Source organism: Madurella fahalii, assembly GCF_045866475.1.
Source record: "Madurella fahalii IFM 68171 DNA, scaffold_1, whole genome shotgun sequence".
In the NCBI taxonomy this organism is placed as follows: Eukaryota; Fungi; Ascomycota; class Sordariomycetes; order Sordariales; genus Madurella; species Madurella fahalii.
The window spans coordinates 4,662,796-4,688,716 of NW_027263971.1; the positions used below are offsets into that span (position 1 = coordinate 4,662,796).

The following is a 25,921-nucleotide window of genomic DNA, read 5'->3' on the forward strand; positions in this document are numbered from 1 at the left end:
GTGCCAGCCCTGGTTGCCTGTCCGTGTGTTTGTGTGTGTGACCGCGTGTTCCCCCGGCTCTGCTTGACCAAGCACGCGGGTCTCGGCAACCGCCAATTAGCGATCCTTCAGAACCAAACCCCGTCGACGAGCTGAAAATCGTCGACGTCCCAGCATGCTCCAGCCTTGAACGGTCAACGGTCAACGGTCAACGGCCTCGAAACTCTCGACTTCGCGATCCCGGTCCAAATCGCTACCGAAGAAAAGAAGAAAGAACGCGGGCAGCATCCCCCGTCCCCCCGTGCCTTTGTCGGATTCCCCTCCTTCAGGCGAAGTCGCAGCCCGCCATGTCATCCTCGTCCGCGACACCGCCGGATACCATTATGGTGTCGGACCCGGTTCCCGACAGGGGCGCCGACGCAGAGCACATCACGGTGGAGGCTCCCACAGGCGGCAACATGAGCGTACCCAAGCCAAAGCGCCTGGCTTGCATGATTTGCAGGAAGCGAAAACTAAAATGCGACGGGATCAAGCCCAGCTGTAGCACCTGTTCGCGTCTCGGTCACACGTGCGCCTACGACGAGGTCAGGAGGAAGAGCGGTCCCAAGAGGGGCTATGTGAAAGCACTCGAGGAACGGCTAAGTACGCGAATCCCGTCTCCAAGACGAAAAAAACCGTGTCCACTAACCGGCTTGTGCAGAGCAAGTTGAGACGTTGCTGAAGACACAGGAGATTTCCTCGTCGGGCTCGGATGGAAGCAAAGGGATGTCTATATCGGTTGATGGCGGTGCGAAGCCGCCTATGAACCAACGCGCCGCCGCGACGGCGAACTTTGGTGTCACGGACCCGTCAATCGGCATCGCCAGCGGCCGCGACATGGACCGTTGGCACTTCAACGCCGACTCTCCAAACGGCCCAATGGAAGACTTCAACTTCAATAGCGGCATGGGCATGGGCATGAGCGGTGTTGATAATAATTTCACCTGGGAAATGATAGGTCTCGGGCTGGAGGAGCCGTTACCGCACCAGGATACGATTGATGAATTGTGAGTCCAGTCATCCCATATATCAGCAAAACCTACAGGGTGCCACCGGCAGACCAGCGGCTAACCGCTCCAACTCGTTACAGACATCAGATTTACTTTGAAAAGATCCACCCTTCGGTGCCTATGATACACAAATACCGGTATCTAGCAGCCATGAACCTGTAAGCCGCCCGGCTTCCTTCCCTTCCTCCTGCCCCCGCGGGGCCGCCACGCTTTGCTGACCATCAATAGCGCTCCGGCCCAGCGACCACCAGTGTGTCTGCGGTATGCCATGTGGACACTGGCTTGCGCAGTCACGGATAAGTTCCAGAACCTGAAGGGTTTGTTTTACCAGCGCGCAAGGAAATACGTCGAGTCGGACTACATAAAGGGTTATGGAGAGCACATGATCTCCGTCGCCCACGCTCAGACTCACATCTTGCTCGCGTCTTACGAGTTCAAGTGGATGTACTTCCCCCGGGCCTGGATGAGCACGGGTTCGGGGGTGCGTCTGTGTCAGATGTAAGCCTCGCATTTCCTCGATGTGAAGCCGCCGGAATGTTTGCTCACACCCCGCAGGATTGGCCTCCACCGCCTCGACGGTGCTGGGTTAGACGTGAAGCAGTGTTTGCCGCCGCCTCGCGACTGGACCGAACGAGAAGAGAGGAGGAGAACCTTTTGGATGGCTTTCTGCCTCGATCGATTCGCGAGCATAGGCACCGGGTGGCCCATGACAGTCGACGAGAAGGACATCCTGACCAATCTGCCCGCATCCGACGAAGCCTTCGAACTGAGCCGCCCGGAACAAACGCCATCGCTCCAAGACGCTATGAGCCCTGCAGGCGCCGGAAAACTATCAGCCTTTGGCGGGATCGCCCTCATGGCATGTCTTTTCGGGCGCAATCTCGTCCACTTGCATCGTCCAGACGTTGACGATCGAGATCACGACCTAAATGGCGAGTTCTGGAAGAGGCATCGACAGATGGACAACATCCTCCTCAATACGTCGCTCTGCCTACCAGCACATCTGAAGCTGCCAAACGGTCTGGGGAATCCCAGCATCGTCTTTACAAACATGTGTATACACACGTCCACCATCTGCCTACACCAAGCCGCCATCTTCAAAGCCGACAAGAACAGGTTACCTGCTTCGGTCAGCTCGGAAAGCAAGGTGCGGTGCATCACAGCGGCAAACGAGATTGCGAGTATCATGAGGATGATCTCCCACCTCGATCTCTCGGCGGTACGTATTGCCAGTCTCTCAACATAGCCCAGAGCAACACTGACCCAGGCTGCACAGATGAACCCTTTCATCTCGTTCTGCCTCTACGTGTCAGCGCGCGTGTTTGTCCAGTACCTGAAGAGCCGCCCAGACGACAGCCAAACCGCCGATTCTTTGCGGTTTCTCTTGTCGGCCATGAACGCCCTGAAGCGACGGAACCCTCTCACTGAATCGTTCCTGGTTCAGCTGGATGTGGACCTCGAGGCTCTAGGCGTGCGCATTCCCAAGTTGAAGACGGCGTTCCCTCGCAGCAGCGACAGCGTGAGTACATCGTTTTATCGCCCAGCGCGGCCTCCATGCAGTTTCACTGACTAGGTAGAAGCCGGGCTCCCCTGCGCATCCCGTTCTTGTCGCGCTCGCACGCAACGATACTCAAGGCAAACCAAAGCGGCATGGCATCCTCGGCTATACCAACGAGTGCCACTTCATGAAAACGAGCGGTGACGACGGCAACCCTACCAGCGCACCCGAGATTATCGACGTAGACTCGTGCAATCCAGGAGCGCCGGCCTTCTCCGGCCCCGAGCAGACCACCAGCCTCCCCACCCGCGAACCCCTTCGCACTCCATACATGCCCGCACATGGACTTGTCGCGCCCCATTTCTCGAGCTACGGCCAGCCCGATATGGATACGGGGAGCACCAACGACATGTCGGGCGCGTCGCCGGACGGCGGGCAGTCGAACCGGCCGACGCCCAACTCGAGCACAGCATCGGAAAACCGCCAGAACCTGACGCCCGGCCACATGAACGGCGGCTCGGCCGGCCCGAGTTCGTTCGAGACCAGCCCGGCCGTGTCGCATCAGAACCTGAACATGGGGGGGACGACGACGCAGAGCGAGGTCGACCGCAACGTCAACGCCTTCTTCAGCGACCCATCGTCCTTCGGCATACCGTCTGGTGTCGCCGCCGGCCTGACGCCCGGCCAACGATTCAGCATGCCTGATGCTCCCGCCGGACCCCCCGGCAGCGCTGAGTTCCCGGTGCCGCCCGGGTGGGGCGAGATGCCTCAGCAGACCAACATGGCGCCCGTTGCGGATGGCGTCTTGCGGTCCATTATGACCATGGGCGCGATGGATACGATGGATCTGGGATGGGACCCGAATCCTTAGGTAGAAGGCCGGGATTCCAAATTTTTTTCTTTCTTTTTTCTTTAGACATTTGTGCGTGGATAGGGATATTGATGACCTGGCGTTTTGTGGATTGTTCTTTTTTCTTTTTTCTTTTTTTTTTTCCTCCGAGCGAAGTGATACCGGGTTGCTAGCGCTCCTTTCAAACGCTGGGATCTCTAGGGGAGTTTTGGTGATGGTTTAAGGGCGTTAAAGGCTATGACAGTTCCTCCTTTGCTAGCTAACTACTACTGTTTGGGGGCGGCGAAAAAGAGACACTCGGCAACGGTTTATGACCATTTTGATGTCCGCTTTTTACCTCCTTTCTTACATAGAGCACCAATCGCTCTGTGTGGTTACGGCTGGGCTTTTGGGGGGAAAGAAGAGTAGGCAGGCCAGAATTCCACTCATGAGACTATCATTTCTCTTGGCAGTACAGTGAGGTGGACGAGAGCTGTGATCAACGATACGGTTGTTACCGTAGATTTGCATGTGACGCCAAGTTCCATGCCCCCCTTGCCGGCGCATCTATATTAGAACAAGAGAGTAGTATTGCACAAAAAATAGAGTTTCTAGAACCCTGCCGAGTTTGAATTACATCCTTCCCATAATAAGCCTGCTTTGATAGTCCGTCCAGCTGAGGCCGAATCACCGAAGGACAGGGGTATTCCCCCCAGGCGTTCCGCACGCCAGCACTGCCTCCCCGTCCCGCCTCACGCCCAACCCATATTTAGCACACCCCGGACCCATAAGAAAGTAATAAGACCATCTAGTGTAGACCGAACAGAGCCGCGGCATGATTCAAACTAAGAAAAAAACAGTCGCACGAAATGTGTGTTTGGCAAAGTCAGTCCCGTCAGACCGCCCGTCCTTACACCTCCTTCTTCTACTTCTTCAAACTTCATGCAACCCTCCCAACATTATGACCAGCACTCATCTCGGCCGGCTGCTGCACGACGGGGGGCGCGGCACCGTTTGCATCTGCCCCATCCGACTCCCTCCTGCCCCCTCTCCCCCTCCTCCTCGTCCCCATCTTCTCCCCGACCCTCATCCTCACATCCGCCCACTTATCCCTCACCGTGATCAGCTGCCCCTCCTGGCGCGCGCGCATGTACCCTTCGCCGAGCTCCTCGAGGGTCTTGGTCTCGAGCCGCTTCTTCCCGCCGTCGTACACGGCCCGCTGGACGTCGGGCAGGTAGGCCCACGAGTAGAGCGCGCCGAGGGCCATGAAGGAGGCGAAGAGCAGGAAGATGAGCCCCTGGCGGGTCGACGACGAGTAGCCCGAGTTGATGCCGTAAACGACCAGGACGGCCACGATGCTCCCCAGCTTGCCGGCCGCGGCCGAGATGCCGTGGCAGGTGGAGCGGTAGCAGGTGGGGAAGATCTCGGCGGGGATGATGAAGGTTAGGGTGTTGGCGCCTGGAGAGAAGAGAGTGAGAAGGAAAAAGGTGTCAGTCTGAATACGGAAGCTGCTTGCGGAAGGTTGCTCGGCATTGCTCTGCATTGCTCTGCCTTGCTTCGCTCTGCTTTACTCTGCTCTGCTTACCAAAGTTGAACATGAAGTGGCAGATAGCCACAAATACGACAGTCGCCGGCGCGCGGTGGGTGTGGGCTACACTATAGTAGACGCCACCGGTGACGAGGAAGAGGACGGTAAGTATGATAAATGACGAGGTCAGCCACTGCCGTCGGCGTATGCGGTTTGCAAAGAAGATGAAGCACACGCTTCCCGCGATAGAGGCGATGGATACCGTGAGCAGGTACTGCTTGGTCTGCTCGATGATGACCTCGTAAATGGTGTTGCATAGCATAGTGTCGTCTGTCTGCCAGGTTGGCAGGCCATCCGTCAGCCAACCTGGGACCAGTGATGTGCCGTTCGCTAGACTAGAATTCCAGCAGGGGAGGCTAGGGCCGAGGGTTGCCTTGTCTGTCGTAGCCCATAGATCGGCGAGGGTGCCACGGTTGTCGAGGCTGAACCCGTAGAAAGAAACATCCAGGAAGAACCATGTCATGGAGGTGCCGAGGAGATAGTACCAGTTCTTGTCCTTGATGAGGAAAGTATGCAGATCCTTTAGCGAGAACTGGACCGGCATGGGTTCTGGGGGGTACATGTTAGCGAAGCCATGGGGTGTCATAGAAATGCCATTGGCAGCCACCGGCGCCCCGTAGACTCGTTGTGTGTCCCTGAAAGCGTTGCCCGGCTTATTCTTGACTTCGAGCGTGTAGAGGCCGCAGTCGTAGAGGAAGAAGCGGAAGATGATGGCCAGCACGGCGGGAACGGCGCCGGAGCCAATAACCCAGCGCCAAATCCCGTCAATGATTTTCTTGCATTCCTCTTCGTGGAGTTTATCAAGACCGCACCGTTTATCGTCGAGACCGTAGGCGGCATCCTGTCCGAGCAGGACCAAGACGCCGACGATCTGTGCCAGAGCTTGGCCCACGGGCTGCATTAGAAACACTGACGACAACATTGTCGCCCTCGACGAGGTGCTCGCCCATTCTGAGGTTATGACAGCCGATAACGGGTATTCGGCGCCGATTCCTGGGCAATGTGTCAGTGGTCGGATCCCAGGTGTCGAAGGCGATACCAAAGGCACTCTCTGTGGCCGCGCTCACCAATTCCCATTACAAAACGCCACTAGAAGAATACGGGCACAGTTAGACACGACCGGCGCATTCAATGGCGGAGACAGAATACACACCCAGGTGAACAAGGCAATGAAGGAGATGTCGCCATATCCGGTGCTAGTTGTAGCCACGCCGATGGTGGAAACGATGACCAGAACGAGTTCGATGCCATAGAGGCGAGTCCGTCCATATCTATCGGCAAGGTAGCCAAAGAGAAGCTGGCCGCACACAGAACTTGCAACGGTTGGTCAGCCAGGGCCCGTCAACAAGGAGAGGCCATAAGCGGCTTAGGGAGTAGGCAAGCGTACCCGAACAGGGTGAAGAAGTTGATTATCAAACCGTACCACCTCTCGTGGGGAAAATAAACAAACGAAAGAGAAGCAAGGATGACATTCGTGGCAAACAAGTTGTACCTGGCAGTGGGTGGTGAGCTACAACAGCCTGCAATAATAACATGGGCGCCCGAGGCGGCAAGCGCGAAGTGCAATGGGCAACGCACGAATCCGTGAGGAAGCCGGAGGCTGCGACCCCCCAAATCCTCAGATTCCACGAATTAAGGTCGAGTTCATAGCGAAGTTGTTGACGGTCCTAGCAATGGCCCAGGACGGGTCAGCACGTCGTCGGGACGCCAGAGCCAAACAGAAGAGAGTGGGGTGACCTGCCTGGCGGTCTCGGGCTGGGAGGGCTGAACTGTCGTATCCCAAGTAGCCGCGATTCCTTCTCCGTTCGGGATCAGGATACATGTCGTGGGCCATGGGGTGTGGGGTGAGGTGTGGGAAGGCCGCACTGGAGACGACTCTACATGTCGAAATTCCAGCATGTGACGGCTGTCCAAGATAAGGGGGAACAACCAAAACGCTTTAGGGGGCGCCGAAGGTGCGGAGAACGAAATGGGGGAAGTAATTACACAACCGGCGAAACGGTGTGCGAGAGGGGAAACCGGTCAAGGCAGATGGTATGGACGCCGTCAACGAGCTTGATAAAGCCGGGCTGTTCAGCACAATGCAGAGTCTTGTGACGGCAAAGTAACCAAGAGACAACCCCTCGCCGCCTAGTGAGCCCAAGACCGCCCAGCCTCAGCGCCGAGAAAAGAGTTGGGAAGTCCTCTGACTGGGGCCTCTTCCCGGGCCAAGCCCTCTCTCCCCAAAGAGCACCGCCACACGTACTGCCGAGCCGCAAGAACTTGCCGTTATTGTCGAAAGTATGGAAGATATGACCATTGTCTGCCGTGTAGCTCTAGCAGGCACCCAATGCACCCATTCAGGACGAAGAGAACGGCAACCCGGCAGCCCGATGGTGCGGGCAAAACCGCAGAAGTCTCAGCCAAATCCATGGGAGCGTCGCATCGCCAAGCGGATCATTAAGCGGGGCGGGCTTGGCACTGGGCAGGGGCCCCAATTCTGCAATTTCAGAACACGGATCCGGGGCCTGGATGTCGATCTAGAAGCGGCCCAGAACTCAGGTCGCAGAGGGCTCATGGCTCGGTTGCTTTGTCAAAACATGATTGACCGCCCCGTTGTACCAGGGCGCCGTCCGATGCAGTAGGTCGCTGCTGCTGCTTGGACCCGGCAAGCTGGCTTTTGTGGGGTCTTGGGAGCTTGGGCCTGGCCGTCACACCATTGATTCTGTTCCGTGCGGGAGTGTCAAACAGGAATCACCAATCAGGCTGCCGGAAGCGAACCTCCTCCCGAACAGAAGCTTCCCATTGGCCAAATATTGTCATGTAAATGTCTGTGCATTTCCTCAGCCCCAGAGCCCCCCGTGGGGGAGCATTCTCAAGGCAGGGTTAGGGTCGGTGGTGGGCTCTCTGTTGGAAGTGGGAGGCAGGAGTGACGTTGGTTTGTCTTAGCACGATACCCGAGTCTGTGTATGGTTTGTACGGAGATTGCGCATGGCGTAATACCGGGCGCACGTAGCCGACCACGTCAATCACATTGACGGCAGTGTTAACAGCCAAATGAGTCGGAACAGACAATGCGGCGTCTGGCGTGTTCAAGGAAAACCACGATTCGATCTAAAAACATCAAACCCTATCCGGGGAGGGGATCAATCGGACATGTTTGAGCGGGTAATAAACAAACGGCCAACATGACCGATATCCTTAGAGCCTATGTCGAATCACGCATGACAAACCCCAAAGATACTCGCTCTCACTCCTTAGGAAATTACAAAACCACCTGTTCCATGATTCGCTGAAAACGCCTAGCACCTCACCGTCCAGTTGGCTTGATAATCATGCTGCCCCGCCTGTAGCATGGAGCCCCAGCTCGTGGCGGGGCGGCTCTTGTTGAGCCGCCTGCTGTTGTTGTAGCGGGGCTGGCTGCTGCTGATCTTGATAAAGCTCGGCGGCGCCTGACTGAGCATTATTTCCGCCGGCGCCTTGCTGAATCTCCCAGGCAATGGATCGTCCCTCGGCCTCTCTCTGTTTCCTCGACCGTATCCTGGCGCAGCGGCCCTCCCTCCGGAAGGTGCCGTACGCCTTCTTCAGTTGCCTGCTGATGGTCGGCACGCTAACCTCGACGCCACAGTTCTTCTTGAGGAACAGCTGCATGTCGTCGAGGAGCGCGTCCGGGTGGTCTTTGTGCCACTCTACCAGCTTCTGCATTGCCGTGGCCGCATTTTCAGCTAACGGCAAAGACGACGTGCGACACGTGAACACGTACCTCTAGGTGATGAGGCTTCACCTTTGCCGCATTCTGGCTGACGTCTTTGTGCTTAGCTAGCTGGCCCGTGGCAGCAAACTCATATCTTCGACGACGTATCGTCCTCTCGTCGACGTTCAGCACCCAGGCAATCTCATGGTTATTGAGTTTCGTGATTTGAAGCAACTTCGCCAGGATGGCTCGGTGGTCGTCGGATAACTGCTTTCCCGTCATCGTCGGTAGTCAAAACCCACAACAAGGCCGCTTGCCATACCGTTTGCTGACTTGGATGTCCGGCGTCGCCGCCGGAGTTATTGCGGACGGTGGGAGGTTGTCGACCAGACAGTGGGGCGAGGCATTCAGCACAGCGGAACTTTCCGCGAGGGCGGGTGCTTTGATTGCGCAAAGGGTAAGGGTTAGGGTCGTCCAGGTTACCAAAAGTCAAACTAACCGGAAGCGCTGTAATCGTACCTGACAGAAGCTCCACAACTCAGAGCACGACACGACACGACGCCGCGAGCTTCTTCCGAGACCTCATGACGTACAAGGTCACGAGCCCAAATCTCGGCCGAAGTGCAATCCTGTTCCAACAAAACGGTCTTCTTGATTGCCATGGGAACCCGGCAGAGCTGTAGCCTGTCCCCCACCCCTAGTGTTTGTCCGTGACACAACGCACCAGGAGGTGGGGGTCCTACGCCAAGCCGCCCACTGCAGACCCTGCATCCCGCTGCTCGCTCGGCCCCTTCGCATTGTACAAATCGTACAAATCCCAGGGCGTCTTTGCAGCTCGTGGCCCAATCCTTTGCGGCGACTGCTCAGCTGGCAGCCACCATCGTAGCCTCCCCTCCCCCACACTTTGCCATGGCACCGCGCACTGAACCAGCCCCGCGCGCCGGATCGACGTGCCTGTATGGCACCAGCACTGCGGTCCGCGGATTCAGCCCCCCCCCGCATAGGGTGAACCTCGTCGCCCGCCTGTTGGGTTTCTCTGCATGCCGCCGTCGGGCCAGATTCCCGTGTCCAGACCACTGACGGTTTCGACAGCCGCTGTTGGCCCGGCCGGGCTCCCACCTTGCCGCCGCGTAGCATCCCGGGGGTCTAATCCTCCCACATTTTTTTCGCTGCAGCCGAGGCACCTGACGTCGTCGGAAATCCGCCCTGTACGCCGCTGTCGCCAGTCGGCGTCGCTGTCGTCAACATTGCCTTCTCGCGCGAGTCACCATGCCGTGGACTGCCTGCCGAGTATTCAAGTGCCAGGTCCTTCCATCTCCGAGCCCGTCGTCTGCAAATTAGACGTTTCAAAAGATTCCCGCTTCGCCAGTCCGAATCCCTCCCCCCCCCCCTGGTGAGATGATCAACCACCTTATGCGAAGCTCTTGCAAGCCTCCTGTGGCTCTCTGCGACCCCGGTTCCGCAGCTGCTCCCGTACCACAGCCGTGTACTCTGCGCTCCGAGAGGTGCAACCTTGTGCCACCCGACCATGGCATCCTGGCGGTCCGGCTCCTCTTCATCCTTCAACTCGTCGTCATTAGGCGCCCCGCCGCCCCACGGCCAGCATGCCAGCCCGGCCGACACAACCTTTACACCCACCTCGGCCGCCATTTCGGCCTTGACTGCCGAGTCATCGGCCCCGCAGACCCCTCCCGCACCCCTCGATCTCGGCCCGCCGGGCTACCACGCGACAATGTAATCACCGCCGTTGCAGAAATTCTTCCTAACCCCTCCTTCCCCTCCCAATTTCGCTGCGTTGCTGTCTTCTGACGACCCGGGCTGTCTAGAAAGCTATACGAGCGAACACCAAGCGAAACGACCATCTACCTCGGCCCCTGGGAGATCATAGGCGCCAGCCCGCGACGCCTAGTATGGCAATGCAGCTATGCGGGCGAGATGCTGGAGCACTTCTGTATGTTGCCCGCTTGTCGTTGCTCGGGATTCGCATCGCTAAACCGCAGATCCAGTGCCGTCTGACAATGCCGCCGAGCTTTTCCCGTATACGCTCCACGCCCAGCACCGCCGATTCGGCGATCCGCGAGAAATGGAGCTCTATCTCACATTCCTCGAACCGCACCGCGTCCGGTACATGACTGCCGACGGCGTAGTGCACGACGAGTATATCGAAGTCAAATACGAGTTCACGACGATCGAGGGTTCGATCCAGCTGCAGAGCGATCTCAGGAACAGAGACCTCATCGACTGGTTTGACGTCGATGTCATCTGGTCCGACACGCACCGCAGGACAGACTCGTACGGCAGCGTCCGAGGCATGGGCACGATTCAGAGGATGAAGCTCTGGCGGGACCGATACTCCACATTCCACTACCTGACATTCTATGCTAACCATCGGCGGCGGTGGAAGGAGTATTTACTTGACGACTTTGACAGAGAGCTGCGCCAACGGGACGACAGACACCGGCGGCTTCAGTTGGGCGTCCGCGGGGCCAGGAGGGGCAGCGCATCGGAAAGCAGCCAAAGCCACGGCCGGCGCTTCTCGGCGGCATCCATCTTCCGCTCAAGACACAGTACCCCACTGCTCAATGGTAACTCGTCGTCCTCGTCGGCGCCGAGTTCGACCGACATCCGTTACCTGGGCATCCAGTTCTCAAGGAACAACAACATCCAAGCAGGCACCGACGGTGAGCGCCGGCGATCCGCTATCTCAGCAAAGCGCACGACGTGAGCCGCATGGCTGACCAATGCCAAGATTATAGGAGGTTTATCAACCAGTGGGACACGGCACATCTCGCGGACGGCGAGTTCGACGCGACGTTTCCGACGAATCATGTCGAGCTCCCATCACCTTACCTGAACGCAATGCCGGAACGACGAGTCAACGGGGTGGCCGAGTTGGAGTCGCCTGAGTTGGCGGGGCGAAGTCGTCTCCCTTCGGTGGCCGAGCCTGGAGATGGCCTCGATTCCGACGAAACTCAATGAAATGCATCTTGTGATACGGCTGCTATCCATCCACTGTATTATGGGGGCGAACCATACAGCGGGCGTTTTTGCGATCAATTTTTTTTTTTATTTATATTTTTTTTTTTTTCAGCATATACCCAATTGGGGGCTGGTACGGTGTTCGGAGCATGTTCAGAGCGGGTATTAAACAGGCATGCGGTATCTGAGATAGGTAGGGAACGAGAGATGGAAGCTTTTCAAGATCCTGGGGAGCCAGCTGTTGAACCGAAACTATGCCGCCTCGCGATATACCTAGCTCTCATCATCGGTGCACTTAGCGGGGCCGGTATGGCCACTTCCATGGGCCGGTTGTCCTTCTGGCCGAGACAGTTCGGACGGCCCCGCTCCCGGGCTGTCAAACGCCAAGCGGGCCGCCGCATGCCCCTCAGCTGCCAAGATCGGACGACGTCATATGCAGACATGAGGTCCAGACGGCAGCTTGTCAGTCCACCCTCGGCACTGCCAGGTCCCGTCGTATTATGCTCATCACGGCGCCGCCGTCAGCTCACCTGACATCAGATTCATTGTAAAGTGGTCTGTCCAGTCTAGCGTGTTCAAGACGAACGTACGGAAAGGATTTGCCCATTCGTGGACCGGACGACTAGGCCTAGGAGGTTGGTTTATAAGTCGATCTTTACTTTTCCCATCGTTATCCATCTCAGCACAGTGATCCAAAACCCCTCGTTGCTGATTTTCACCTTTTGTTCGCGAAGACAGCTACATAATTATCTCCGTGCTCTAGACAGAATGAAGAAAATCATATTGGCCGTCAATGCTGGCTCTTCGTCGGTCAAGGTCTCGGTATACAGCGCCGAGCTAAGGCAGCCGCCCAAGCAGATCGCAGAGGCCCAAGTGAGCGGGCTGACAGCGCCGCCCGCGACGCTTAAGTATGCGAGGGCCGGCAAAGTTGTCATCAAAGACCGCGAGGTGGATGAGAAGGTCGATGGGCAGCGCGCCGCCTTTAGCCTCCTGCTGGAGACGCTCATCCAAGACGGCGACCTGCCCGAAATCCAGAGCAAGGACGACGTGGGCATCGTGTGCCACCGCATCGTCCACGGCGGCGACTACACCAAACCCCAGCTGATCTCCGACAACACGTACCACCACCTCGAGAACCTCAACGACCTGGCCCCGCTCCACAACGCGAACAGCCTCGGCATCGTGCAGCTCTGCATCGGCGGGGCGTTGCCGCGCGCCCGCAACGTCGCGTGCTTCGACAGCCAGTTCCACGCCACCATCCCGGCGCACATCCGTACCTACCCCATCAACCAGGACGTCGCGCAGAGCAACCGCCTGCGCAAGTACGGCTTCCACGGCATCAGCTACGCCTTCATCACGCGCGAGACGGCCGAGTTCCTGGGCAAGTCGCCCGACGAGGTTAGCCTGATCGCGCTGCACCTGGGGTCGGGCGCCAGCGCGTGCGCCATCAAGGCGGGCAAGAGCTGGGACACGAGCATGGGGCTGACGCCGCTTGCCGGGCTGCCGGGGGCGACGAGGAGCGGGAGCGTTGATCCCAGGTTCGTTTTCCAGTCCTTTTTCTTTTCTTTTCTTTTCTTTTCTTTTTCTTTTTTTTTTTTTTTTTCCCTCCCTTCTTCTCCCCCCTTTTTTCGTTTATTTATTTTATTATTTATTTAACTTAATTTTATTTCTTTCCGCAAAAAAGTCCCCCCTTTCGACTAACCCGTCAAAAAAAAAAAAAAACCCCAGCCTCGTCTTCCACTACGCCTCAGACGTCGGCAAGCTCTCGCCGGCCTCGACCAAGGACCTGCACATCTCGCGCGCCGAGGACATACTCAACAAGGAGGCCGGGTGGAAGGCGCTGACGGGCACCACCGACTTCGGCGCCATCGCCGACGCCTCGTCCTGGGCCGACCACCCGGCCCGCGAGCTCGCCTTCCGCCTCTTCACCGACCGCGTCTGCGCCTTCGTCGGCGCCTACTACGTCGCGCTGCGCGGGGCCGTCGACGCCCTCGTCTTCGCCGGCGGCATCGGCGAGAAGAGCGCGGCGCTGAGGCGCGCCGTCGTCGACCAGGTCGGCTGTCTTGGGTTTGCGCTGGACGAGGAGGTCAATAGCGAGGACGGCGGCGGCGCGAAGCTGGAGGGGACCGTGCGGGATGTTGGGAAGAGAGGCGTGCGGCCGAGGGTGCTGGTCTGTCAGACGGATGAGCAATTCGAGATGGCGAGGGCATGTGCTGCGGATGAAGAATTTTGGTGAGTGTAGGGGAAGAAAGGGAAAAAAAGGGGAAGAAGAACCCGCAAGCTGCTTAGAACGTCTGGGAACGGGAATTTTTCCACAAAATCTGAATGCATTGGCCCTCTCCTCCCGCTATGACGGCTGCTAGAAGAAACAAAACACTTGAACAGAGCGCTTGAGCCCGGGCTGTCTTACCGATTCTGCAGAACTAATGTATGATGGTGCCGGGTCGAGGCCGTTGTAGTGTGGATAGGTTAGGCAAATGCTCAACTCACCCCCCGTTTTAGTACCTGTGAGTGTCTGCCCGCGCTCTGCAGGGATCGCAGATGTACTGTATTGTACGCTTTTAAGCAGAGCTCAGAATGAGCTAGTCATTGTGCAACCTAGTATATGCTTCTGGCATTAGCCGTGACACACTGGTGTTGACCGCAACCCAAGCCTTGGAGAACCGGTGCTCAAGCCCTTGCCTCAAAATGCGCACAGCAAACGATCAAAAAGGAAACATGACAAGAAGTTCTGAGCATTCTTTTTATTCAATCATACGCCTCCCGTCTGTCTGTTTGTGCTCAGAACGGGGCACAGCTTGTTGCTGGTATCTATGCTCTGCCACCAAAGCCATACATAAGATATGTTAAAATCGAAATTCTCACGCCTAACGTGCATGGCAGAGAGATACCCCTTCGCCCCCCTGGGCGAAGTGACGATCGATTTTCATGAACCTGGTCCACTCCATGGACCGGCTCTTGCGGAGCTTGAAGACTCCATTTGGATACAGCGTCTCTTCGTATATCTCGAGACTGTCCACTCATCGCGCCCAGAAACAACAGATCTCGTGTCCTGGTCGGCCGCAACATTTTGCGGGCAAAGCCACGGCAACCAAGTGCCTAGCAAATAATGGGAATAAGACACCGCGGATCGGCGTGACAAAGGGAACGGGCAGAGAACAACAAAAAAGAAAATATCCGTCAGCCTGTAGACTGTCGCAACCGGCGCCGCGCGCTCTGGGATCGGATAATAAAAACCAAAAAACCCAGATAACGGTGAAACGCCCTCACGGGAAATGCAGTCCTGTCCGTGTTGCCAAATCGAACCCTCTTTGTGTATCATATCCCCAGAGCGCACAAACCGTGTGTGTGTGCTGCCCTTTTTTTACCTCCCCCGTTCCGCCCCTCATTTAGAACTCGGGACGAGTGCCGCTGCGCCGAAAAACATTGATAAGAGGCCCATCTCCCACACCCCAGCCAGCGCCGGCGAAGATGAGCAGAAAAAAATAAGGTCGCTTTCAACCAGCCCTCCGGCGCCGTATAAGATTAGACCCCAGCCCCGATTACTATTAAGGTCAAAACATAATAGGCCACGAAAGCCCAATGAGAAGTGGGTTTGTGATTGGCCACCAACCACATGGTTGGGGGGGCCCCTGAAGAAAATGGAGGTTGTTCTTATGCCCCCTCCTGGCAGGCGACTGCCATGGCGAGAGCGTCCAGTCCGCTGCTGGGAGAGCGTACCGCGGATGGCCGGGTGAGTGGGAGGTGCAGACCGCGCAAGTCCCAGGCACCTCCGGGCGACGGTAATGGCGTGGCGGCGGGCATGCTGCTGGCGGTGCTGGCGGTTGTCATCACGGCTGCGGTTCTGCTGCGGCTCGACGACGGCTTTCCGGACGTCGACGGCCGCCTCTCGCTCGACGACACCGAAGGACGAGACGACGAGGCGCGGGACTTGTCCTTGTAGTGCGTCTCGAGGTGCTGCTTCATGTTGTCGGCGCGCGTGAACTTCTTAGTGCAGCCCTTGAAGGAGCACGGGACGGCTTTCTCAGCCGTGTGGATCTTGGAATGCCGCGAGGCGTGGCCCGATGTGGTGAACGTCTTCTCGCACCCGTGGCTCTCCCGGTAGCGGCAGGGGAACCGCTTCCCGGGCCTCTCGCTAGGGGGAGAAGCGGCGGCCACATCGTCCTCGTACGACGAGGACCGGCTCTCGAGGAGCGCAACCGGCCGTTTCTGGCCCGTGTAGACGTGTGTGTCTGCGTAATACTCGTCGTACTGGGAGCGGGGATCGACCACGGCGGGAGCATACCGCACCGAGTCGTAGAGGGGCGTGAGGGGTGATATAGGCTCGGCACTCATTTGCGAGTCATACGAGTCTGACCGGAGCAGCTCCGGAGTGTTTGGTGTTGACGAGACACTGCGCGGGGCGTGGGTGTAATACGACGGCACAGCATAGCTGCCATCGGCGTAGTACGAAGGGTGGTAGTGGCTGGTGGAGGTTGTGTCGTCGTCGTTCAGGAGCGATACTCGACGCCCGGAGGCGTCGCGGGCATGCATGGCGGTGATGTAATGGTCTTGTTGGCTATCTGGGTGTCTAGACGGCGGAGAGAAGGAACAATTGCCTTCTCGGTGCCAAAAGCTTCGCAGTGGAAACCCGGAAAGGCCGGCGGTGGATTCGGCTATATTGAGGGTTTGCGAGTGAGGCGGGCGAGCTCTGAGGTAGCGTAGTTTGGGATGCAAACGTTTGCAGCTAGATGACGACCGCCAAGATCCGTTTCTGATAGGTAGGACAAAGAAACGCTGCACACAGCCCTTGATAGAAACAGACTTGAAGAAGTCCAACAATGGGGAGACGACCAGAGGGAAGGTGCAAATACCAGGTATCCAAAAGGGGAGGGGGGGGGGTTCTGGAGAAGGGGAGAGGGAAACGACCGACTTATAATACTTGCCTGGTATCAGACACTGGGAAATGCATTGAAACACCATCCTTGGATCCTCAGTTTTCGCTTTCGCGGTGCTGCATGGCAATCACAGGGCCCGGCACGCAACAGGGCAGCCCGCGACATGGGAAATTTGCACGCACGCCCCTGGCCTGAGAGCGGGGAAGGGAGGGGCGTGTGCAGACGCCAGGCGTGCTGATCCCTGAGCGCGTGGGCCAGATTGCGAGGGGGGGCGTTGCCTTGGTTGCGAAGCCCTGCACAGTGGGAAGTCCACACACCCACCCCAGTCCCTGGTGTCTGCCATCGCCTGCAGCCGTTGCCTTGTCGAAGCTAACCCCCATCTCTCCGGCCAGAGCAAGTAAGCTACCATACTACACAACATTACGCACCGGCAAGCCTCCTTCGCCGGCGGCAACGAGAGCCACTGGGTCCGGATTAGGGGACCGCGTGGCACCTGCAACCGCCGTTATACTGGATGGCGGCCTGTGCTCCCGGCCCCTGGACTTGGCTGCAACCTCTCCTGTAGGCCAGTGTACCATGGTTACTTTATCTGTGTACATCAACCGCCCAAAGTATCTCGTGTTTCTCGGCAGCCGTTTCGAGTATGGATGACCCACGAGTCATCTGGGGTCCAGCTCCTGGGCAGCAGTGGGCTCGATGACGAAATCCGCTGTGCTGCTTTCCTCGACCGCAGCCGCAGCCGCAGCCGCAGCCGTGGCCGTGGCCCGTGGCCCGTAGCCTGTAGCCTTGTAGCCGCTTTCCGCTTCTCCAGTCGCAGCGTGTTTTGCGGCAAAGCTGCTTTTTGCGCTTCTATCACCATGACGAATAGAGCATCACTTTTACTTGGTGCACGTGGAGCGCAATCTGCGGGCGCGCAGAGCCAATTGCTGCCAGTTGCAGGACCAGAGCGTGCGAAGCCTGGACCAAAGGTTGCGACGATCAATCCAAGGGTCATCCTAGGTTGCACATCTCTCCGGGGGCCCCGGCAGGGAAGATCAGGAACGCTGAGCCATCTGACAAGGCGCGAGGGCAGTTCGGCCGGATTTGATAGGACCCTGCTGCGGGCAGCTTTGCCGAACCGCCGAGATCCCCTTCTTCGGGGTTCTCTCGCTTACCAAAACCTGCCAGCAACTTGGCGGCGAAGCACTCATGGTAAGGCGCGCGAGCCTTGTCGCCATCATTCGCCGCATCCCGGTGCCTTTCTTCAGGCATCTTTTTCCTTTTTCTTTTTTATTTTAATTTTCCTTTTGATCTGTTTCAACTTTCAGCTACAAGCGGGATCCTAAGCTTTCTTGCGGAATTTGAGTAAAGCCCGCGCTCTCGGGAAAATGTTATGAGATGACGTCAGTGGCGGCAAGGGGGGCGCTCTCTTCCTTCGCTTGTTTCCCCACCACGGAGGGGCTCACTGAACCGGTTTGAAATGTTGCAAGGGTCGGGTTGCGCTTTTCGATACGAAGCGGGGGCCTCTTCCATTCTGATGCCAGCATACAGGAAATGCCCCGAAGGGGGCGACCCCGAATCTCGGGTGGCTCAGCTTCGCATCTTGATTCTGTTCACTCTGTCCGAAACATCTCTGCATGTTCATTTGCCAGAGTTCTTCGGATAGGGTCGAGTGCGTCGAGAGACTAATCTCGGTTACTGCGAAGTACTGCCAAGCCCAGGTATGTATTCGGGCTGGTCGATACTTCTGGCCAGCACTTTTTAAGAATGGCGTTGCGTTGCGGTCAAGCAATATTGTACTGTACTCCGTGTTCGCATTGTTACTATTTGCAGGGCTGGGACGGGCCACACTCGGACCGCTCTGCGGGGGTTCAACGGCGTCGTTTTGTGTTCGCAGCGACATGCCATTCTTTGCCCAAGCAATAGCATTGCCCTAAACCATATCAACTTTGATCGACTGTGTCCACGTGTATACGTGTACATTGCTGATCCGGCGTCCAATAATCGGGAATCCTCGACGGTGGTCCCTGAACCCTGGGCCGCATATGCCGGTGGATCCGGAGAGGTTCTGTCTCGGACTAGAAGCTTCCAACTTCCCGCTCGTCCAGGGCCACAGATTGGCAGCTTGTTCCTGCACAGGCTTGAGCAGATTCACCATCTATCATAACACCAATTTTGCTTGTTTTGATTCGGCCACTGCATTCTCCGAGACAGTCATCAACATCCGACACAATCAAAACAGTATCAAGCTTGCAAATGCAGTGCGCAGTACTGTACTTACCACCAAACTTAGGTATATATTGCTCTGTCGTTACCGTGTGAAGAGATGTGGAACGGACGCAAGGGCAGCCAGGCCACCGCTTAGCTAACGGATTTGCACAGCTATCGCTGATAGTGGGGGTCAATTTCATACCCGGCAGTCCATCCTACAACTATTCGGCGATGCGCAGTTTGTAATGGTGGTTTTTTTTGCGTCTTCACTAGTGCAGCTTTGCAGGCCCGCACTTGGTGTGGTATTATCGTAATGTATGTGTATACGGCTCCAGTTCGCGACAACACAAAAGGTAGGGCCGGGTTTACTTACCGGGGCGAAATTCCTCGGTCGTTGCTCATTGCCGGCTAACATGCACCAGGGAAGGGTGGGGCGATCGGTAAGGGTCGCGCTAAACTCGGTCCGCTGGACCCCTGGGCTCACCTCTGCCTCAAGTGGCTGGCGGTAACCGTCTCTGAAGGCTAGGCTCAGGGGGAAATGCTCCGGTGGCTGAACAAACCTGGTCTGCTCACAACTCAACGTTTCTTGTGGCTTAATCATATTCGTTCCCGATTGAGACTCGGCGCTCTGCCAACTGGAAAGCTCGAGCTCCGTAGTCCAACGGCGGACTGCACGGGGAGCCGTCTCCGCCAAGTCTGCTACACAGTGCAGTACAGCACAGTACAGCACAGAATATCATGCATCGAGGGTGGAAGTGCATTGCTCGTGCTTCGGGGTTGCCTTGGCAGAAGAATGGAGAATGGCGCCCCGTCGCAAGGGTTGCTAGTGTAGTGTAGTACCAGCGAGCAATGACGAAGAGCAATGACAAGTCGCATTCAGGGGCCCATTCCACCCTGGCTTCGAGAGAACAAGAATGGCCCCCGATCATCCTGATCGCGGGATCGAAGTTTTGGTGCTTGGATCGGGGGAAGCGTGGTTTTGCGGGGGCAGTCTCCACTGACCGGTGAGCGGTTGAGCCGTGCCTCAAGAAGCAACATCCGCCAAATCAAACAAGACAGAAGAGGTCGAGGTTCCAATCGGGAGGGATGCTAAGGTGGGAAGCGGTCCCGCGACTGGAGCCTGCAGCGCCGCAGAAATTCCCATGATGACATCAAAAGTAGTATGGGGCGGCTTCAGGGATGCGAATCCCGGCACGCAGCCCCATCGAGAGGGGTAAATTTGCAGCCGGAGAGATCGCTCCGGCCTGGCGAGTTTCGACAGGACGGCAAGCAATGTCAGTGGCTTGGCCGTGTCAACACCAACGGCACGGTACCCGTGCCTAAGACTTTTTGCATTCCGCAGGTTTTTGCACTGCGCACGCAGGTGGCCAGCGAAGCGTTGTGTGCATCTAAAGGGAGCCCCGGAAACATGGGACATTTGCAGGTTTGGCAGGTGACGGCCGAGCAGCAATCAGCACCCGCTCAATGTTGTGTCCGGGTGTTTGTTGCCTTTTCCGCATTGACAGACAAGGGCAAAGAAAATTTAGTTGATCCCCTGCTGCAGCTGTCTGGATAACGTTCACGTCATGTACGTCTCAACCCCGCCTCTCGAAGCGTCGGTATGGTTGCGCAACAGTCACTGCCACGCAATGCCCTGCCATCTAGTAATTATAATCGTCTAGGGTGTGTTGCCCGCAGCCCATCCTCCACCGGAGCTGAACAGACGATCAGAAAGATGCACCGACGAATGATGCGCGCAATATGGGCAGAGGGGGACACAACTCTCCGGTCGAACTGCCTTTTGATGCCACCGACGCCTTGCCGTGGCCCGAGAGGGACTACACCGCCACCGGCGGGGAGCAACAAGTGTGCAGCCGGACCCCCTCTTGCCTAGCCTCTGCCGAACCCAAGCTGCATATAGCGACGCAACCTTCAGCGCGATCATCCGTTTTTTTTTTTTTTCTACAGACTCGTGACTTGGTCAAGCTTGACCTGAAAATGGACAAGATGGGCAGCGATGAAAACGTGTGGCCGTTTGAGGTGCCAGCTGCCAACTGCCAATTGGGCGAGCCCATATTATGCGCGGGCAGGCACATGCAGAAATCCCCCAACCTCACGGGTTTCGGGGTGCCATGGCATTTTTATTGTGAAACATGGCATTTTCCATGAATGCCATGGCTGCCATGGCTAGTGCGGGGCTCGCTAACGGGGTTCGTTCCCCTCCTCCCAAGCGTTCTAGACTTTCCGATCGTCCTGTTGACGGGTCCTTTGACGTTGTGGCACAACATGCAACCTGCACCTTTTCAACCTACAACAGTAAAATCTCGCAGCACTAAAAACGGCAGAGTGCCCCGATTCAGTGAGAGATGCGGGTTGCAGGATGGTGGCCGTCGCATACCGTCTGTACATGTGTACGCGCATGGGCCCTACTTTATGTAATTGCGTGATGGCTTCTCCACCACCAAGAGGACACAACTCCAAACAAGCCAAGCCAAACACGCATACCGTGACCAATGCCGACTCGGCCCCGGCGGTGGAGTAATCCTCTCCATCGAGACACACCCCATACTCTGCATCGACATCTTGCTCGACGGTAGAGCGGTTTTCCTGAACCAATTGTCGTTACGTGTACCTCCTCTAGTACAATATACTCCCAATCCCGGGCTTTGGCGTCGAAGAACCCAAAAGTTAGGATGTTGCGAGTCCCGCGGTCATCATGAAAGATGAGAACATAGCGTTATGGACTACGGAAGCGCAATGCAATTGATCGTATGAACTGACACCATGCAAGGTGTTTATTTACTTTTGTTCGCTTCCCCTTGTTTCCTGTCTTTATATCTCTCTTCTCTTCGGTCATTTTATTCGCGCTCTTTTACGTTCTCTGACATTCTTTGACATTCTTTTTCCCATTTTCCCTCTAATTCCTTTCCCGTTCACCCCTCACCCCTCACTCATACACGTACACGTCCACACGCCGCTCTCCATCCCCACTCCTCTTTGATTCCTCCCCCTCTCGTATACTCTACTACAGATTAATCGTATCGGGTTACAAATACTACCTAAGCGAACGTTCAGAGTAACCATGTACGGATCGAGACTGCTAGGAGGAAAGGGTATGTAGAAAGGGGCAAAGGGGTGTCTAGTCAATGAAGAGGCTGAGGTATATTCCCAAAGTTTCTGGTCCTGAGAACGTCGAGGAAAATGGGATCTGCGGTAATGTAGTGCTTGTCCGGTGATTACGTAACGTACGAGAAGCTGGTGATCACCACGGCTACACTAATGGTTTCCACGATGACGAGGTCGGTTATTGAGGATCAAAAGCCACAACTCGTCAATATGATCCCCTGCAGGGACCTACCCCTGGAAGGCATCGTGACATCATCGTGCGCCTTTCGGTTGGATCGTGCCAGGCCAAGACGGGGCGCAAAGGCCAGGTGGAGAGCGTAACAGGAATAGTTCCTTCCAAGGACCTGTTGACTTCGTTCGCCAGGGCCCAGACGGGTGGAATCTGGTCCTCCTCGTGTGGAGAGACGATAAGTCGTATGTGTATGATGAGCTGGGTACTGACCCCGGCTTCGACGGGCCACGGGCAGACTGGGCTCGGAGTCGCTTGTCGCGGCGGCACGTGGCATAATTTTCTTTTTTGAGAATGCCAAACCTGCTGAGAAGATTCACTCCCCTTACCTTCACTTCTCGAAGCCTCCATCCGCCCACGTCATCCGTTTTTCCATACCAACAGAGCCGTTCTACTCACCGAGTCTCTTTCGGCCTCACACCAGCTGTTATGACTCGCTGTCTTAACCCTCAAGGACTGCTCTCCTCAAGACTGTTAATGAAGTCTGATGGCCGCGCTCGCAATCATTATTAAAGCTGTGTACTTGGGATATCTGGACCCGCCTGCAGGTGCTGACCTACCAGCCGCGCAGACATTAAGCCAGCAAATTGACAGCGTTAAGCTAACACGACATAACCACCACACCCAACTTTTTTTGGTTGCAACCAACGATTACGCCCAGGCGTTGATAATGCGTGTAGGTAGAGCCAACCGAAGCGATCAGAATGCTACCGCTCCCCTACCAAGGCAACCCAGAACTGGCCGGGCAATCATGTTACAAAGTTGATGCCCCGGCTAAGGTGTAAGTGGTGCCTTAGCCACCGACACAACGCGGTGAACTTCGCAGCACAACTACCCATAAACTGTTTCAAGGGAAGTGGTGGGGGCTGGATCCGCCTCAGATTCCTCACTAGAGATGTCATCCAAAAAGTTCTTGTCAGAACCGTGATTCGAACGGAGAATTTCTCGAAGGTAAAACTTGAAACTTCATTGTAGCTACATGGCCACATTGCCCCAAGCCAACATCGGAAGGCATTGATTAGCCATTTGGGAACTGAACCTACCTCTCTTGGCTATCTCAGACATGCATAAGTTGTCTGAGCGCTCAAAGGGCTCAGCGAAATCCCATTTCCGGACCTTAGAGCACGTATGTTTTATTACTAAGCTGTCTGGGCGCCTGGCCCCTTTTGTTGTTACTTCTATTGCCTCCCGGTAAACGCTTAACTTGGTGGCTCCCTTATGTTGCAACCAACTACTTTGCAAAACAATGGTTCTTTTATTTAGCCTTCTGCCCCCCAACCTTCTGGACTTCCCATCGGGACGTAGAGTTGCTCCTAGGGAGCTGAGAGCGCCACCGTCCTGAAACTTGAGGAAGTCAAACATGTCATCAGGCCAAATGCGCGGTTTTGAAACAACAAGTGCAGCCAATTCTTGGCCTTGGCTTATCTTAGTTAACAATCACAATAGGAGTGAATGAGTATCTCGAGCTTAGCACTGCACTTGGTCTTGACGGCTTCGTTCTGTTGTCAGGTCTCTTTTATGTTCAGATGGTCCTAGCGATGTGCCGTCGCCGCCGCCGCTCTTCCGGGATGAACCTCGCGGCCTGCGGCCCCGTTCTTGTCCTGGATTGACGGTTTCCTCTGTTTAAAGGAGCGCCTCGAAGACGTTAAAGCCTTGCCGCGATGCAACATAGGTTCCTAAAGAAAGCATCCGTTGAAGGCTGCATACGAGGCACCCTGAATCGGATGCGGGTTTCATGAATACGGCGAATAAAGGTCGGATCATGATTGGCCAAGGTCTACAACACATGGAAGACAAATTGCTGAGGAGTCAATGAACAGCGAAGATACGTGTCCATCTCTCGCACCAACTATTCTCACTTGCCTCGTTGTCATATAACCGTTCTGCCCAAGATCATCCTGTACGTCAACGACTAACAGCTCGCTTGTGTCTTTACGCCTGTTGTTTGTTTCTAAGCCTCCGCTTCTAACAAGAAGTTGTATCCTACCACACACATCTAGCCTCAATCAAGAACCCTTCCCACTATGGCAGCAGACTATCATCCCAGGTCCTACTCAACTCGGCATCCCAATCATCCAACGACGTATTAGCGAATCGGTACCTAAGGGCACAATTATCCCTTTTATTAGTCCACGTGGAACATCGCGCGTTGAAGAAAGGCACCCGACCCTTCTTCACAATCAGGAGCTTCTCGGATGGATAACACCTCTTTCATCATTGCACACACAGGATGTGCCCATAAGATTAGCTACCTCGTCAGAGAATTTTCCTCGATTTCCTTCCTGAAGAGAGGTCGGTAGCCGTCTCTTGTCTGACGAGCAAATGCTAGGCCCCGATGATGACCATTGCCTCTTCAAGGTCAAATGAAGAGTGCCTAGTATCAGCCAATGCGCCTGCCATATGCGGGAACGTATTCGGCATTGCAGCCACAACAGTCCACTCAGCGTCAAAGACGACCGTGGCATTGATGATAAGAGGCTATATATACAACTTGGCAGCCGGTAAGGACGGGCGCGTGGCCCAGGCTATCATCGACAGTTCCCCAGGGCGTGTTGATATACTTAATTGCTCTTCTCTACTTCAAGGAAAGCCATACGGAAAGCGGCAGGTCTGGGATTAAGCATCGTATTCTGATGAGGGAGTGTTTCCCGGCGCACCCAATGCCCAGCAGGGTTAGAATTATAGGCAATGAAAATCTACAGTGACTGGACTATATTGCGAGGATTGGATAACGAAATGCGGTGCAGAACGGGTTTTCGGTCCAACCACGGCACCGGCTTTGGACGAAACTTGATGACGAAATCTTATGTTTTGCTTACCAGGAGTAAACCAACGGGTGCCGAAACGGATTCAGCTCGCTAATTTACTGCGTTACCTAGATACTTGTGCATCTTTCTGCCTTGTCCACATTGACGGCACCCAAGATAACCAGGCAACCAACTGAGGCACTCGTCGAGGCATACGGAGCAACCGCCTCGATGGCCCATCACGGGTGGAAAGAAAGAAATCAAGAAAAAAAAAAAAAAAAAGGTCATTCATTGCAGCTATTTGGATAACATCATGTCATAAAGCCCATCCTTTCATCAAGGTCATAGTCTTCATCCAAAATGGAAGGAAAAAGGAAAACGGAGACAAAAAAGCAGAAAGGAAATACATGTCCATCAATCTTGCCGCCTCCCCCGTATGTGTCTACCCTTGCTTGATCCCGTGAAGAACAGCGCGATGAAATTGATTCCACAACACCGTGCCTGTCACGCAACATCTTCCCGTACATTCCACAATCAGCCCAACCTGTCAAGTGAGAAGACAAAAGGTATAGCCCAACGTAGTTATTTTGCCGAAGTCGCCGGAGTCATGCACTAGACAAGACACGAAGAGGTGTAGGAAGGGGAAAGGGGGGGGGGGGGGGGGAGAAAAGGAATATAAAGAGCAAGACGACGGCAGGAAAATTCAAAAATGCGCTGAAACAAACTCGAGAGAAGAACAGAGTAAGCGTAGCGGCGAGGGAGAAGCGTGAGCCGCAGAACTGATAATGCCCAAGCCGATGATCCGATCGCCGATGTACACTGGAAGCATGCGCGCTTTTGGAGAGCCCAGAATGCCGCTGCCCCTTCCCTCTTCCGGGCGATTGTTCGTCAACGTCTCGTACTGCTGGTTCCCGGCTGGCCCCTCTCGGCCGAATCTAATGGCGGCGACGGTCGTCTGTTCACGCAAGCAAAAAGATTAATTAGATCAGTAATAAATGCGATGGGATGGATTGGTGTGCGTAGACGGGAGAAGGGAAAGCGAGCCATGCAGCAGTAGCAGTAGCAGCAGCCACCAGAACCAGAGCGGGTGGCGGGAGAATAGGCTGGCCTGCCCTGCGATGACCATCCATAGGATGGGCACTGCGGGCCTGCTAAGAAGACGAAGCCTTGAGAGGGGC

At 55.9% G+C, this 25,921-nt stretch overlaps 6 protein-coding genes across 6 annotated transcripts; 3 read left to right on the forward strand and 3 right to left on the reverse strand.

Annotated features, from left to right (window-relative positions):
• Positions 1-326: 326 nt before the first annotated feature.
• Positions 327-3,397, forward strand: MFIFM68171_01437 (Citrinin biosynthesis transcriptional activator ctnR; the record flags this gene model as incomplete). The annotated part of the gene is made up of 7 exons (XM_071056859.1): positions 327-621; positions 680-1,025; positions 1,109-1,186; positions 1,257-1,526; positions 1,584-2,247; positions 2,305-2,547; positions 2,606-3,397. 7 exons carry the CDS (start codon positions 327-329, stop codon positions 3,395-3,397), a joined length of 2,688 nt encoding a protein of 895 aa, XP_070912960.1.
• An 898-nt stretch (positions 3,398-4,295) lies between these two features.
• On the reverse strand, positions 4,296-6,777 carry MFIFM68171_01438 (Repressible high-affinity phosphate permease; the record flags this gene model as incomplete). The annotated part of the gene is made up of 7 exons (XM_071056860.1): positions 4,296-4,813; positions 4,941-5,936; positions 6,011-6,032; positions 6,097-6,256; positions 6,331-6,435; positions 6,522-6,610; positions 6,685-6,777. 7 exons carry the CDS (start codon positions 6,775-6,777, stop codon positions 4,296-4,298), a joined length of 1,983 nt encoding a protein of 660 aa, XP_070912961.1.
• A 1,478-nt stretch (positions 6,778-8,255) lies between these two features.
• Positions 8,256-8,898, reverse strand: MFIFM68171_01439 (uncharacterized protein; the record flags this gene model as incomplete). The annotated part of the gene is made up of 2 exons (XM_071056861.1): positions 8,256-8,621; positions 8,686-8,898. 2 exons carry the CDS (start codon positions 8,896-8,898, stop codon positions 8,256-8,258), a joined length of 579 nt encoding a protein of 192 aa, XP_070912962.1.
• A 1,246-nt stretch (positions 8,899-10,144) lies between these two features.
• MFIFM68171_01440 (Acetate kinase) lies at positions 10,145-11,595 on the forward strand (the record flags this gene model as incomplete). Its single annotated transcript, XM_071056862.1, has 4 exons — positions 10,145-10,350; positions 10,443-10,567; positions 10,617-11,297; positions 11,366-11,595. The coding sequence occupies 4 exons, from the start codon at positions 10,145-10,147 to the stop codon at positions 11,593-11,595; spliced, it is 1,242 nt and encodes a 413-aa protein (XP_070912963.1).
• A 768-nt stretch (positions 11,596-12,363) lies between these two features.
• On the forward strand, positions 12,364-13,831 carry MFIFM68171_01441 (putative acetate kinase; the record flags this gene model as incomplete). Its single annotated transcript, XM_071056863.1, has 2 exons — positions 12,364-13,133; positions 13,324-13,831. 2 exons carry the CDS (start codon positions 12,364-12,366, stop codon positions 13,829-13,831), a joined length of 1,278 nt encoding a protein of 425 aa, XP_070912964.1.
• Positions 13,832-15,249: 1,418 nt separating this feature from the next.
• Positions 15,250-16,128, reverse strand: NRG1 (transcriptional repressor; the record flags this gene model as incomplete). The annotated part of the gene is made up of 1 exon (XM_071056864.1): positions 15,250-16,128. One exon carries the CDS (start codon positions 16,126-16,128, stop codon positions 15,250-15,252), a length of 879 nt encoding a protein of 292 aa, XP_070912965.1.
• Between the last annotated feature and the right edge of the window lie 9,793 nt (positions 16,129-25,921).